This window comes from Pelophylax lessonae (assembly GCF_965119305.1).
Source record: "Pelophylax lessonae genome assembly, chromosome: 2".
Classification (NCBI taxonomy): domain Eukaryota; kingdom Metazoa; phylum Chordata; class Amphibia; order Anura; family Ranidae; genus Pelophylax; species Pelophylax lessonae.
In genome coordinates, this window is record NC_138769.1 from 459,684,457 (window position 1) to 459,699,484 (window position 15,028).

The 15,028-nt window shown below is 41.7% G+C and overlaps 1 protein-coding gene across 2 annotated transcripts in view; it reads right to left on the reverse strand.

Moving 5' to 3' along the window:
• The window catches only part of OCA2 (OCA2 melanosomal transmembrane protein), a 524,044-nt gene that overhangs the window by 223,719 nt on the left and 285,297 nt on the right, over positions 1–15,028 (reverse strand). For both annotated transcript variants that reach the window (XM_082246739.1, XM_082246738.1), the window contains one exon: positions 11,871–11,927. In XM_082246739.1, the coding sequence (XP_082102865.1) occupies positions 11,871–11,927 (57 nt within the window). The remainder of the gene's footprint in view (positions 1–11,870; positions 11,928–15,028) is intronic.

Sequence of the window (15,028 nt, forward strand, 5' to 3'; positions counted from 1 at the left end):
CTGAACCATTTCTCATTGTTTGCTAGTTAATTGTCTCACCTTAAAAAAGTGTGCAATGTAAAGATCAATTTTATAAATTAACTTATTGTCAACGGAGGTTTATTTATTTATTTATTTTTTTTAATTTTACCTACAGATGTATCCAGTTGCATCTTGAACATGTGGCAGGACTGTGGGACCTTTTTCAATCACAAGTTCAGGGTTTGTGATAGCATTCAAGCTTCCTGGCTCCTGCACCGAGAGCCTTGCCTTTGTTCTTGTGTGTTCTGACCCTTGCCATGCCTCTGATTTATTCTATCTACCCTGACCCATGCCTTACCTCTGATTGTTTCCGTTTACCCTGACTTTAGCCTGAGTAACTGATACATTTGCCTGGAGAATGGATAGGTTACCGATTGCTGCCTGCCCTAACCTTTTCCTTGATAAACGGATATGGTACAGATTGCCATCTACCCTGAACTTTGCCTGGATAACAAATAAATGGATTTTTGTAAAATCTTACCGTAAAATCCTTTTCTCTTAAGCTCATTGACAGACGTAGTCCTCGTTGATTCAACACAACTCGGGTTATGCTGCCCTCTACAGGAGTAGGACTAGACAGGAAAGAAAACATTCTGGCCACACCTTAGGGGCAGTCCCAGAGGGTATATCCTCTCTCTCTCTGCTACAGCAAATCAGTTATGTCACAAAGCAGTGTTTAGAGAATTTAACCCAACCCAACTCAAAACAGAGGGGCGGGTACTACGTCTGTCAATGAGCTTAAGAGAAAAGGATTTTACGGTAAGATTTTACAAAAATCCATTTTTCTCTGTCGCTCATTGACAGACGTAGTCCTCGTTGATTCAACACAACTCGGGACGTCCCAAAGCAGTACCACAAATGAGGGGTGGGAAAATGGAAATCAAATCCAATCTAGAAGGCCCAACCGGTGCCAACTAGAAGTTTTCAATGCTCATCAATCAAAGATGAGACTCAACAGAAAATTCCAACAGAAAAAAACCCTCGAGGTAGACCACCAGTCTCCTCAAATTGCGGCCTGCAAAACCTTGCGGCCAAATGAGGCATCCGCCAATGCCATCACATGAATCTTATAAAATTTTGTAAAGGTATGTACCGACGACCAGGTGGCCGCCTTACATACCTGGACCACTGACGCCTGATGGCGGAAGGCCCAGGAAGTACTGAGCGCTCGAGTGGAGTGCGCCTTAACAGGGAACGGAGGATTCCGACCCTTAATAGAATAAGCCTGTACCACCGTCTGTCTAATCCATTTGGAGATAGTCGCGGCAGATGCAGGCAACCCCTTTCTGGGGCCATCCGTGATCACAAAAAGTGAATCCGTCTTACGGAACGATTCCGTAGCCTTCAGGTATACCCTGATTGCCCGAACCACATCCAAGGAATGCAACGCATGTTCCCGATGATGACTGGGCTGAGGACACAAGGAAGGTAATACAATATCTTCATTCAGATGAAAGTCTGAAACCACCTTTGGAAGAAAGGATGGCTTAGGATGAAGAACTACCTTATCCCTATGAATCACTAAATATGGGGACTGGCATGACAATGCAGCCAGTTCTGACACCCTGCGTGCAGAAGTTATAGCCACTAAGAAGGCCACCTTCTGGGATAAAGTAAGCAAGGGAATCTCCCTGATGTTTTCAAAGGGAGGTTTCTGCAGAACCGACAAAACCAAATTAAGATCCCAGGGCGGTAAGGGCACGCGGACTGGTGGAGCCAGGTGCCGCACCCCCTGGATGAAATTCCGCACCAAGGACTTAGTAGCCAAAGGCTTCTGAAAGAAGATTGCTAATGCTGAAACCTGACCCTTGATGGTGCTCAAGGCTAGTTTCTGCTCAACCCCCTTTTGCAGAAAGGCCAATATTCGGGTCACCGAATAGGTACGTGGAGGAAATCCTAAAGATTCGCACCACGCGATATACGTCTTCCATGTGCGATAATAGACCTTGCTGGAAGTCGCTTTCCTTGCCTTAATTAGCGTAGGAATAACTGAAGCTGACAACCCTCTGTCCTTCAGTACCTGGGTCTCAATGGCCAGGCCATTAAACCCAGCGACTGTAAAGCACAATGGAAGATCGGTCCTTGAAACCCCAGACACTCCCTGAGAAGAAGTTCCCAAGGAGCGTTTGCGACCAGCATGTCCAAGTCGGCCAGACCGGCTTGACGAGGCCAGCCTAGAATTGGAGCTGACTGGATCCGAACCAGGCTGCCCTAGAGCTATCTGGCCCCGGCAATCCGACAAAGTCTGATCGTTCTCTGTTCCCACACATTTATCAGACACCTGATTCCTATCAGGAGTGGTGATTTCTCCTGGTTGAACATTAGGGACCGAAGTCACCCGGCAAGAGGCTCCTTGGTCTGTCTGTTCAACCAGATCCGATTCTTGTGGGGAACTGAGGCTAATCTTTGGAAAAGGTAAAGAAAATGATCTGTTCAGGGAACGGTAACTACCGCTCCCTGTAGTACTTAGATGTTGGAAGGGAAGAATCGCACCGGTAGCGGTGTTCGATGCTCGATCTAATGCTCTGAATACCGGTGAAGACGTCCCCCCACCCTCAAGCCGGGTGGGGGCGCACCTTCAGGCTGTGTAATCCTTTGCTTCAGGTTTGGCTGAGTCGGTCTTTTGTTTGTTCGACCAGCCCTTCTTGAACCCTCCTAGAGGAGTTTTGCCCTTCCCACCTGCTCCAGCAGAGTGAACGAACCCTTTATGGGCGGTAAAGAAAGGTCCCCGCTTGTTACGAGGTCCTTTAGCTTTAGCAGCCTGTGGCAAAAAAGTGCTTTTGCCCCCAGTGGCATCCTTAATGATCTCATCTAGGGTGGCCCCAAATAGGCGATTCCCCTGAAAGGGGAGATTCACCAAGGTCTTTTTGGAACCTAGGTCCGCTGACCAGCATTTTAACCACAGCACACGTCTGAGGATTACCGCTGACATAGATGCATGCCCTAATAGGGGGGTAGCATCCAAGGCTGCGTCACAGACAAACTGTAATCCTTGTATAATCTGTTCCATCAAATCAGATGTTGCCTGGGGGATATCTTTCCCCTTCAGGTCCTGGCGCACCAATCTCGCCCATTTCGTTAATGTCTGAGAAACTAGACCAATGACAATTACTGGTCTAAAGGCTGACCCTATCAGGGAAAAGATAGTGCGGGACTCGGCTTCTACCTTCCGACCCACCGAATCCTTAAAGGACGAAGCGTCCTCCACTGGAATAACCGTGGCTTTATTCAGTCTGGAAATAGGTGGATCCACCACTGGTGGTACCGTCCATTTCTTAATGAGGGATTCCTCAAACGGATAGCGTCTAGCAATGCGCTTGGAAATAGTAAAGGTACGCTTAGAATGCTCCCATTCCTCTTTAATCTTATTACCAAAACACTTGGGTAAAGGAATAACCTTCACCGTCTTGGTGGGTGTGCTAGTACCAAAGGGAATCTCCATTTCAGTTGCCTCTGCCGGTAAAACCTAAAGTCTTAAGGTTTCCCGAACCGCCACAACTAGTGCGTCCACCAATGCTTCTTCCTGAATTATGGCAGAAGCATGAACGTCCTCCTCACTGTCTGAGGGAACTTTACCTGAGACAACAGCCCCTGCAGAGGGACCTGCAGCTGCAATGACCATCTCAGAATCTGAATCTGAAGTATCAGATGATATAGGGGTAGGCGGGGGTCGCTTTCTTGACCCCCGTTCCTGGCAGGCCGTCTCCACCCGAGCCACCAAAGACTCCAAAACTGCTGTAAATGCATCCATACTCTGTGCACTGGCGGGTCCCGCGGCCCCCTCGAGGGAAACAGGTGGGGGTACCTGTGTGGCAGGGTCCATGATAATTCCAGATACTACCCGGAAAAAATCAATTTGCCAAAAACAAACATTTTTTTTTTTTTTTCAGACCCCCAGTGCCACAAAGCCCCTCAGTGTTACCTGCTTAGGGACCCCTACAGAGCGAGAGAGAGAGATAGACTCCAAGGCTCACCACTTGATGCTCAGAGTTTCAAATGCAACTTGTCTCAGCGCTGTCTAGAACAGACAGGAAGTCTTTTGGCTGGCTTCCCGGGAAAAAAGGAGGCGGCTCCGCCCCTCTGTACGCCTTCCGGCGCCTCCCCTAGCTCCACGAGGTGTTTGGGTCACCTCAAACATGGCCGCCCCCATGCTGGAGACACGAGGCTACACCAAAATGGCGGCCTCGTGCGATCTACCAGACAATGGCGGCGGCCTGTACAGAATAACGGCATGTTTGCGGGAGTATCTCGGCCTCACAAACCTTCACCCTCATGGTGATCAGCGTGGCCGGCGGTACCGGACCCTGGCGGGCCGTATGCGGTCCGTGGCCGTCGGGAGGCATCTGCTTAGCTGGAGGAATATGATCTGGAATGCAGTATACATGTATATACATCGCCCTGTGGCTTCTGACAGGTAGGATACCTTATACTATCACAGTCATGTTCTAATACCTCCACTGACTACAATCATTTAAACATTTTTGCAATTAGATTGTTAGCTCCCAAACCAAGCCTCCTGGTTTTTTGTTCACAAAAATCACACTCCAATAGGGGGATCTGTGACATGTTATTGGATAGAGGGGAGACCCATCCTTACCATTACAGAGAGGGGCCTGCGTTCACCACAAGACCCGTCAGGGGGAAAGGGGGAACATACTACTCACCCTACCGGAACCAAGCGGGCGCCAACTCCTGACAGTACCCCTCTCCACCGGGGTGGGAGGGCTGTTGACCAATACGGACGCCGTGACTCATGGTCATTGGCGTTTAAGCGAGACGTTCAACTCGCAGGGTCAGTCCCCGTCCAGTGGGACTATGTCGCGGCCGACCCAGCGCGGAGCTATGGCCTCCACTGGATCTCAACATCCAGCCCGTCGCCCAGTTCCAGCTTTCTTGCTTGAAGATCTCACAGGAACACTGGAGAAAAAAGCTGTCTAAAAAATCTAAGAAAAAAATCCTGCCAGGACCGAAGATCCTAGCAAGGCATCTAGGTCCTTACTCCTAACTAGACGGAAAAAAACTGATTTGCTGTAGCAGAGAGAGAGAGGATATACCCTCTGGGACTGCCCCTAAGGTGTGGCCAGAATGTTTTCTTTCCTGTCTAGTCCTACTCCTGTAGAGGGCAGCATAACCCGAGTTGTGTTGAATCAACTAGGACTACGTCTGTCAATGAGCGACAGAGAAATGCTATTTATTCCTATTTGTCCTAACCTTTTTCCCCAGATCACAGGTATGCTAATTGCCACCTGTCCTTACCTTTGCTGCTATCCAGCCCAGACTATTTTAATCGTGGAATCCAGCTAGTCACTAGTTCTGATTGTTCCTGCATAGTGCCCTACCTTGATTCATTCTGCATCCTAAAGCCATCTGACAGTACCTGAAATCTCTGATTTGCTGGGAAGCATCTGAGCAAATATAGCACCAGACCAAATACTGGTAGACATACTAACCTTAGTGGACAGGCAGCTGCTAAAGAACTAAGAAATAAAGGCTTAACTATTTTTACAAAACAGGATGTGAACAGGTAAACCTTACCCATGTTTTGATCCGATTTCATATACATCTTTGAAAATGTTTTATCTATTTAATGAGGAAAGTGACTTATTCTCTAGCTTAAAGTGGGCCTCAACTCAAATACTCCAGATCTGCTTTCTTCTTATGGAACATCTAGAAATTTTTATTGTGCCTAAGCAGTACCCAGGAAAATGTACTTCTTTCTTGAGTTCATCTGAAGAAAAAAAAACTCTTCCTGACTAGTGATGAGCAAATTAAACAAAAAGTTTGCTTCACTGAAGGTTTGCCAAACAAAAGAAGAAAAACTGCCAACCAAGATCACAGTGCTTGAACCCCTGGAAGCTGAATCTTATCTTTTTGGCCCCCTTTTAAGTTCAACTTGCAAGCTTTTGGTTAAAAAAGGATATGGGTAGCGGAGCACTGCCATGCTGCAGGAAAAAAAAAAAAAACACTTGGCAGTGAGTGGATCTTTTTAAAAGGCTTAAGCTGGATACAAACTATCCAACTTTTGTGGTTAGATTTACTTCAGATTTACCTTTTCTATGTAGTGCAAGGGCCTGCCAGATAGCATACAAATTGAAAGTGTTTAGGTTTGACCTCATATTATATGGTTGTGGTAAGTCTAAAGGAAATAGTCTTCAGAAAATCTTATAGTGTGTATGGCCCATTAGGCCCCTTTCACACATAGTCTGTTCAGTTCATCAGTTCAGTCACATTAAAATGTATCAGTTTTTCATCCGTTTTTGATCCTTTTTTTGATCTGTTTTTTTTTTTTACATCCACTACCAATGAAAAAACGGATGAAAAACGAACCGTTTGTCAGTTTACATTTGTTTTTCGTCCGATCCGTTTTTTTGATGGATGAAAAATAGGGCATTCATCCGTTCCAAAAAACGGACATTGACGAAAGCGGATGAAAACGGATGTTAATGGATGATCATCCGTTTTTACATAGAGATGCATTGATGTCCATTTTTCATCCATTTCCTGAAATATCGGCAATATCGGTAACATCAGGGGCCGATTCCGATATATCAGGGAAAATGCATATCGGCCCTTGATATATCGGTGTTGCCGATAATCGGTCAACCCCTAACTCCCACCACCTCTGCCTTCAGAACAGCCTCTTGCTGTTCATCGGGTCAATGAACAAGGAAAAAAAAAAATCCAAACCACCATGCCAACTGATGGATTTCTTCTCCAAACCCCATGCAGAAAACTGCCAAGATGGCATTGAAACACAGACATGAGAAGCACTGCCTGCTTGTCTGCAGACACAGTGAACTCAGTGGTGGCTGCAGAGGAGAATAACTCAGATCCTGCTACTCCCATGAAATATTTGGCTAAAATGTCTGCCACATTACCATTACAGTAACCTCATACAAAAGCTTCTGTAAGTAAAAGGCACACTTTGTTATCTTACACCATTTTGCCTGAGATTCATGAATCTAGCAATTTACTAAAAAAAACTTCCAGCCCCAAACAGACATACCAGCCTCAGCATTTCAGCTTAAACAAATGTTACTGACACTTCATAAGAGATATTCAAGCTTGATTTACTAAAGTCTGTTGCTCATATTCAGACAAGTTTCTCATATGGCAGAATGTACTACCTGTATTGGAAAACAAAAGGGTGATTTTGTCTCAATGCATAACAAACAGGTTGACTCTTCGTAGGAACAAGAAATAGAGTCTTAAGAAGAAGGTAACAGATTTTGAAGATAGATCATGTAGCTCCTAAAATTCAGGGGCATTCCTGGATTGGTGGCCCTTTTTTATCTCCAACAACTACTTAGATTGTTCTTGGCCTGACTATTTTCGTAAGAACTTCTAAACCGAGCATACAAACTAATAAATCCTGCTAACAAGACTACATTTTTTCATGTAAAAGACAACTTTTTACATGATAAAAAGGCAACTCAAACCCTTTCCAGAATCATATGCACACATTTTGTGAAATTTTAGTTTCTGCTGCCCAAAAAAAGTATTTAAAAAAAAAAAAGAAAAAAACAACAAACATACAAATGTGGCTTCTTCGCTAAACTGGCTACATACTAAGACAAAATTATCCCTGTCACAAATCCAAATTATGACATCTAACATCCTACAAAATGGGGAATGTCCCAGTAAACTGACAAGAAGAAATTTGTTTATACTATGCACACCCCCATATGACGAGTCTGCTAGGCATACTTTGGTATTTTACTTTGCTCATTGGTTTATTTACTATTGTTGTCGATTTTTGTTCTTGACAGGTTACGCTCATTCGATTTTTGAATTCTTAAAAATTCTTTGCATAGCCGTTTTATGTCTCAGATTCAAATGGAACTTTACCCATACCAACCTGATAATAATAATGTTCTTTAGCAAGGACCATGCATTCTATATTAATAATTTTGCTATGAAAATTAGTGTGTGCTTTAAGTTGCTTCCTGCATTGCTACTGTTACTTGTTGCTGGAAACTGACATTTTGCTGAAGTCCAGAGCCCCTGAGGAGCAGTAAATCTTTAGGCTGTTAGATTGGCTTTCAGCAACCCAGATTTTACGCGCAATGCTAAAAAAAAAAAAAAAAGAGCCACTGAGCATGTGCAGAGTAGGATGAGACCGCATAATACTGTATTTAAACAGTATAGGCACTTATTTTACATGTTTTACATAGCTATACCTGAAAAATGGGCCAGCATTAGGTAAACTACTGGGATATAATTTTCTGACTAAAGTTCCACATTAGGAGCACCATACTTTTTTTAATGTGTTCTCTACTAACTTTACAACTCCAAGCAATTCTTTCTCAGGTATAAAACTACTTTTATAAATCCCAAAGGCCCTAATGGCCCTTATATATGCTCGGCCTTACAGAGAGATACATTAACACTACATAGCCATATACTGTGTGTCCCAAGAGACACACTTAAAGCACTCTCAACCATCCACATGGTGACATAAGGGTTTTACCATTTTTTTTCGCAAATTCTGATAAAAAATCCAAAGGTGTTATGATTGCAAACACATGTTGGACTTTCACCTCCATTCTTCCTTCTCAGAACCTGCTGAGAGATTTATTATCTTGACAGCCACAGTCGACAATAATCTCATCATTTTAGTTAACCTACACGCTCCCAATATACATCAAAAATATTTTTTTCCACAGCCTTCCTTTGAAGATTTAATAGTACTCTCAGGCCATCTTATAGTCTTGGAAATGTTGTGAACGTCTTCCTATGACACCTCTAACAAAACGCATAAATGTTCCATCTACCTTGTCCTCTATTTTAGAAACTGGGGATCTGTATGATGCATGGAGATGTCCTAATGACAATGAGTCCTAGGAAGATTGATTTGTTCCTTTTTGATAAAATTACCTTTCGACATGTATCATAGGCGGAAATTGGCTGGATCATGCTCCTATTTCCATAGACATGTTTCTCATTCCATTTACCAAAAATACATGTGTGTAGAGGCTGAATTCTACTTTGCTCAACCCACATTACAAGAACTAAATCAAAACAAGAAGCGTCTTCTTTTTGCAGACACTATTGAAGATGTTGATTTTTTTGTTTATTGTGGAACACCAATAAATATAAATCCAGAGAAATATCAGACCTTCATGTCAAATACAAGTTCTTGAAAACAGTCATACATTTTCTATTGATGCTACCATAGTGCAAAACCTTTACAACTTATTCCAGAAACTAAGGATGTGTCTGCCTAGCTGACATTAAAGTGGTTGTAAACCCCCCTTAATGATTTGTGCCTATAGGTAAGCCTATAATAAGGCTTACCTATAGGCAGAGATGTATAGTAACTAAGTAGAACTACTTCACTACTGTACATAAAGCGGAGTTCCACCCAAAAGTGGAACTTCCGCTTTAAATAGTCATAACCCCCTGACATGCCACATTTGGCATGTCATTTTTTTGGGGGGGGGAGCGGGTATCTAGTTTTGACAGGTACCCACTCCCACTCGGAAGTGGGTTCTCCTCTCGCCTTCCCTCCCAGCAATCTTCTGGGACATGTCAGAGGTCCCAGAAGATTGCCGGCCAATCACGACGCATAGCGCAACTCGCGCATGCGCAGTGCGTACCCAGCTGAAGCCGCAAACTGTCACAGCCGGGTGCCCACATCAGTGATGCCGGCGCCGCAGAGCAGAGAGGGAGAAGACAGCGCATCACTGGACCGTGGGACAGGTGAGTGTGCGGTTAGGCTGGAACTCCGCTTTAAGTACTGAAAGGCGGTGTCTGTACTTTCTTGGAGTAGAAATTTTTTCTCCTACTTCCACTTTTCTACATTTTTTCGATAATTTCAATACTTCTACTCCGACATTTTTTTTTTTTGTGCTGCATAGTTACTCGTTACAATTATAAAAATTACCACTGCCAGAACAGTAGATGGCAGGTTTCATGAAGTTCAAAAAATAATTGTGGTGGGAGTCTGCACCTATTATTTGGAATAGCACCTGTTTGATTCCTGCACCGTTAAAAATATATTCATCTTGTTTTGTCATATATATATATATATATATATATATATATATATATATATATATATATTTGAAGATTCACAGTATTTTGGACTTTTTATTGACTTTGATTTCATGCACTCTTCCTTTATTTCATTATTGGAATATATTGTTGTATATCACATTGGTTTATGTATGATTTTGCACACCAATAAGCTGTGGAGAAAAAAAAAATGCAGGGAAGAGAAGGAGGGGCCCTTTAAAGGGGAAAGGGAGGGACGTACTTTATCTGTTTTTGTTTACAAAAAGTTACAGCCAAAGGAATTGTGATTGTCCTTTAGGTTAATAATTTGAAATAATAAAAAACAATATGATGTTCAAACTTTTGACTTCTTTCTTTAATAACTACCATAACACAGTACTTGTACTTTTAATTTCAGTACTTGAGTAGCACATTTTTTTAAAAAAACTACTGGTACTTTTACTTTCAGTACTTGAGTAGCAAAATTTAAAAAAAATCTACTTGCAATACTTAAGTACAAAAAATATTGAATACTTTAGTACTTCTACTCAAGTCACTTTTTGATAGAGCACTTCCACTTCTACTCAAGTCACTTTTTGATAGAGCACTTGTGCTTTTACTCAAGTATGGGTCTCGAGTACTTTATACAAGTCTGCCTATAGGTACTGTAAATATCTCCTAAACTTGCACCATTTAGGAGATATTTACATTGCATGCAGCTGACGATGTCATCAGCGCATACGCTCTGAAGCAACAACCACCCGTGCCGATCCTTCAGAGCCCTGTGCTGGGAACAGAGGCTCCCGCGCGCTTGCACGGGAGTGATGTCATTGCGCCTCCGGCCAATCAGATGGCCGGAGGACACGGACCAGGAAGTAGGACGGCCGAAAAGGTCTGCAGTGTTACAGGTGAGCGGGCAGCACTGCGGGGGCTTCGTTCTAAGGTATTTCATAATGAGCTAGTATGCGATGCATACTAGCTCATTATGCCTTTGTCTTTCAGGTTTTTATTTATTTTTCTGAGGTTTACAAGCTCTTTAATATCTGCTGAAAAAAAAACTCACTTTTTTCACCCAAGCTAACAAAGTGGAGCATTTTTTAGCAAAATAGTTCATATGCAAACATGTGAAATCCAACATTTTTTTCTTATCTGGCCATCTCAGGGGTATATTTACCAACCCCTTAGATAGAGCTACTGTAATTCTTTTAGCAAAGTTTTATGACTCAATATATTCCCCTGATTTCCTTCCTCCTACTGGTACACAACTCAATAATTTCTTAGATTAATTTAAGCTTCCCAAGATCTCCCCCGAGAAATTAATGCTTCTTTAAGACCTTTACTGCTAAAGAATTGGATGAGGTACTTGCAATCTTCCTTCTTATAAATCCCCAGGCATGGACGGGTATACAAACTAATGTTTTAAAACATTTCTGGATATTTTATCTCCTTATTTAGGTGCAATAGTAAATCAAGCAACTACTACAGGTTCTATCCCTAAAGATTGTCTGGATTTTCATGTCACGTATGGGAGTGATGTCATTGCAGCCCGGCCATTGAAACGACTGAAGCACGCAAACCCGGAAAAAAGAGTGGGTGAGGATGGAAGCCCTTTCAGCAGTGACAGCATGCAGCTGGAGGGATTTGCTTTACAGGCAAGTCTGTCAAAATGTGCTAGTATGCAATGCATACTAGCGCATTATGACCTGAACCTGCAGAGGAAACATTTTTGTTGTTTTAAGATTTAACTACAGTTTTAAGAGAATCACAAACGGCTAAAAACCTATAAAATAAAAAGTATTAAAATAAATAAATGATGCCTTCCCTCCTCATAAAAAAAAGTTGTCTTTACTTACTTTAACAGCACAGTAATCAAAGAATCCCGTTTCTGAAAACACTGCCACCAAGATCATCTGAAAATGAAGACAAAAACACATCAATCTGGAAAATAGTATCTCTAGGCTTTGTACCTTTCTTTGAGAGGATGCAAAGGATCTGGTCATAGAAAAAACATATTTGGTGTAATTGTTAAGGAATAATTCTTTCTCAGTATTTTTTTCTTTTTTCGTCCTTAAGGATATAAAGTAGCAAGAATGATGTGCTGCTAAGTAGGTAATAGAATTCATTAGCATGGTAGGAAAACATGAATATTTGTAGTAGCTGGAAATAAAGAAAACTATAAGTGTTTAAAAAAGTAAAAAGATTGTCACAATGAATAAAACATTATACAGGCAGTCCTCAGGTTTCAAACAAGATAGGGTCTGTGGGTTTGTTCTTAAGTTGCATTTGTATGTAAGTTGGAACAGGTACCTTTTTTTAAGTGTAACTTCAGCCAAAAAAATTGTTCCGTTTTTTAGATAGCATAGGGAAGGGTTAATACCCCTGTAATGTTTGTTTCCCTGTCTGTGCCCCTTTTCACAAGATTTCACCTCACTTTCTGTCCCTGTGAGGATTGGATTTTTGAACATTTTGGGTTGTTGTGGAAACAAGGATTGGTGATAAAGCATCAGTGGAGACACCTTTTTCCCATGAGAACTCTTCCAGAAGTGAATTTCCCTTCCTAGAGGGGAAATTTAATTTCACTTCCTGTTGTCTCCCTCCGTTTGTAAGGAGTTGTTTGTAAGGTGGATGTTTCTAACTTGGGGACTGCCTGTAGCGTTATTCACTTATCAGATATACCGATGGTGTCAATTTCTATTGCCTATAATTACACAGAATTTTAATTTCTGTGTAGCACTGCCCTTGTAAGGACTGCCAGAATCACACTTTTCAGGTCCCCCCGAGTTACCAGCATACAGTTCTTTAGTTCTCCTTCCGTGGCTCATTTCAATAATCAGTCCAGGGGTATTTGGTCTTTTTGTGTTCATTTAAATTAGGGATAGTAGAAGGGAATATATGAAAGGGGGCTACATAAGCCCCTCTTTCTTATGGGATGGCGGAAGGGAATAGGGACAATTAAGCTTTTGCCCAGCCATTTTGTCAGTTAGCTTAATTAGGGTTTTTATATTTAATTCAACCATTTGTATTTTAATTTTATACATGAGTGACCTTTTGACCCTCTCCTCAGCTTTCCTAGCCTTCCCGCTCTGGGAAGCCCGCCTTCCCTGTAGCTGGGCAGTTTATGCTAGGTAGCTAGGCAGCCTCTAATCTTCCCCTATTTTTTAGCGAATGAGACCCCTTCCCGCCTTCCCTTTCCCACCTATGAGCCCTCTAGTACCTCTAGGTTCCGTGATCCCAGGGCTCAATCTCTTCAAGGAATATCTCACCAGCTTTCCCCTCCCTCCCTCCCTTTGGTTTGTCGCGGCTACAATATTAACTGGTTGGGTCACCTCTGCTTTGCAGAGGGGGACGTGTTTTGATAAAAATCTGTTATGATATACTGTAAGTGACAACCCGAGTTGTTGATGACTGGGTTGGTCTGTTGGTGAATATTTGGTGTTATAATACTACAATATTAACTGGTTGGGTCACCTCTGCTTTGCAGAGGGGGGCGTGTTGATAAGTGTTAAAGGATGGTTTGAATTTTGTGGTTATATTTTGATGGTACAACCTGAGTTGTTCATGACTAGGTTGTTGTGGTGATGTTTAATTACGTTATTAATTATTTATTTATGTTTATTTTTACCAGTTAATAAAACAGCCGCGGCCTTTATTATCCAAACAATTTTGTCCGAGTGCCTTATTTCTTATTTAAATATGTACAGTTCCTGTTTCACTTACTTCCTAATTTAATGGTATTTTATTGCTAAAAAATTTTGGTTAACATGCTTAATAACTCCTTCCTGCCATCCCATAGTGGGATACTCCAAATTAACTATGCAGAATTGGTTGAGGACTTCTATCTTCAGGTACAGCCAGGTTGTTGATTCACCCTGCCACTATAGGTGAATTTGGGAATAATTGTTTGAAATACAGCCTGGGTTGCAACCATGGCTTCCTCCATGAATAAAATAGTGGAGTTTGAGAAGCTACCCAGGACCAGTGGCCACCGTGTGGCTGAAGAGTCACCCGCTTCACCAGTTGGAGCGTTTTATATGACAAGCTTGATTTTATTTCAACTTTGTAAGTAGAACATTGTTATGTGCTTTCTTTAATTTTTTTTTTTTTTTTGTGGTAATGCGCTAGGCATTTGCACCCTCTTGTGTATCTTTTTACAGTGTTTGGGTTTCCAGGTGTCAAAGGATTATGAAGTGAAAAAATATCCCCTTTATTGAGGATACAGACAGCACTAAAAGCTTGGCAAAGTTCTGAATTCTACCTACTTCTAATTGGTTAAAGGCCTTACGTCATTACCATTCTTGAAAATAAAGTAAAACATGAATAAACACAACGGTAACTCCTCACAATCATATCTAGTTTTATTCTTGATTATTTTCGAATACTTTGTTAGGATGCCCAAGCAGAAACACCTGAAAAGCAAGCAATTTGTAGAAGCTCAGCATCCCATATATGTCAAAACAGCCTGACTTTTCAGTATAAGATGCAGACATTATGTAGTCATGGATACAAGCCCTATTGGTCACTCTAGTGTAATCAGTTTTCATCAAATTGTATTTCTATTAAAAGAAATAGCGGTTATTGACTTTAGTGCAATGGACAGGAAAGAATGTATCATAATCCACTAGATAAGCACAAATTGTAGCTGTGGTTTTAAATACAACTCTGCACAGAACTGGAGTGCTAAATAAAGACATACAATTAAACATTCTAGCTAACAAAATATGTAATTATGAGTGCATGATTAGGCGCTCAGTTTATGAAAATCTAATATGCTTTGATGTATATGAATTCCTTGTTTAATATTTTATATTTAATGTGTAAGTAAACAAAATAATCAGTGAGGGACAAACACAATGCTAGTGCTACTGCATACAAAAGACATGACTGATGTATATAAAGAACGCACCTGATATTGCATTTTATATAATTAAAGTGGTACTTTCACACAATATTTGTACACTTACCTCCCAAAGCACTCTCTTCCAGCGATGCAATGTCCACTTGCCTCATTGTT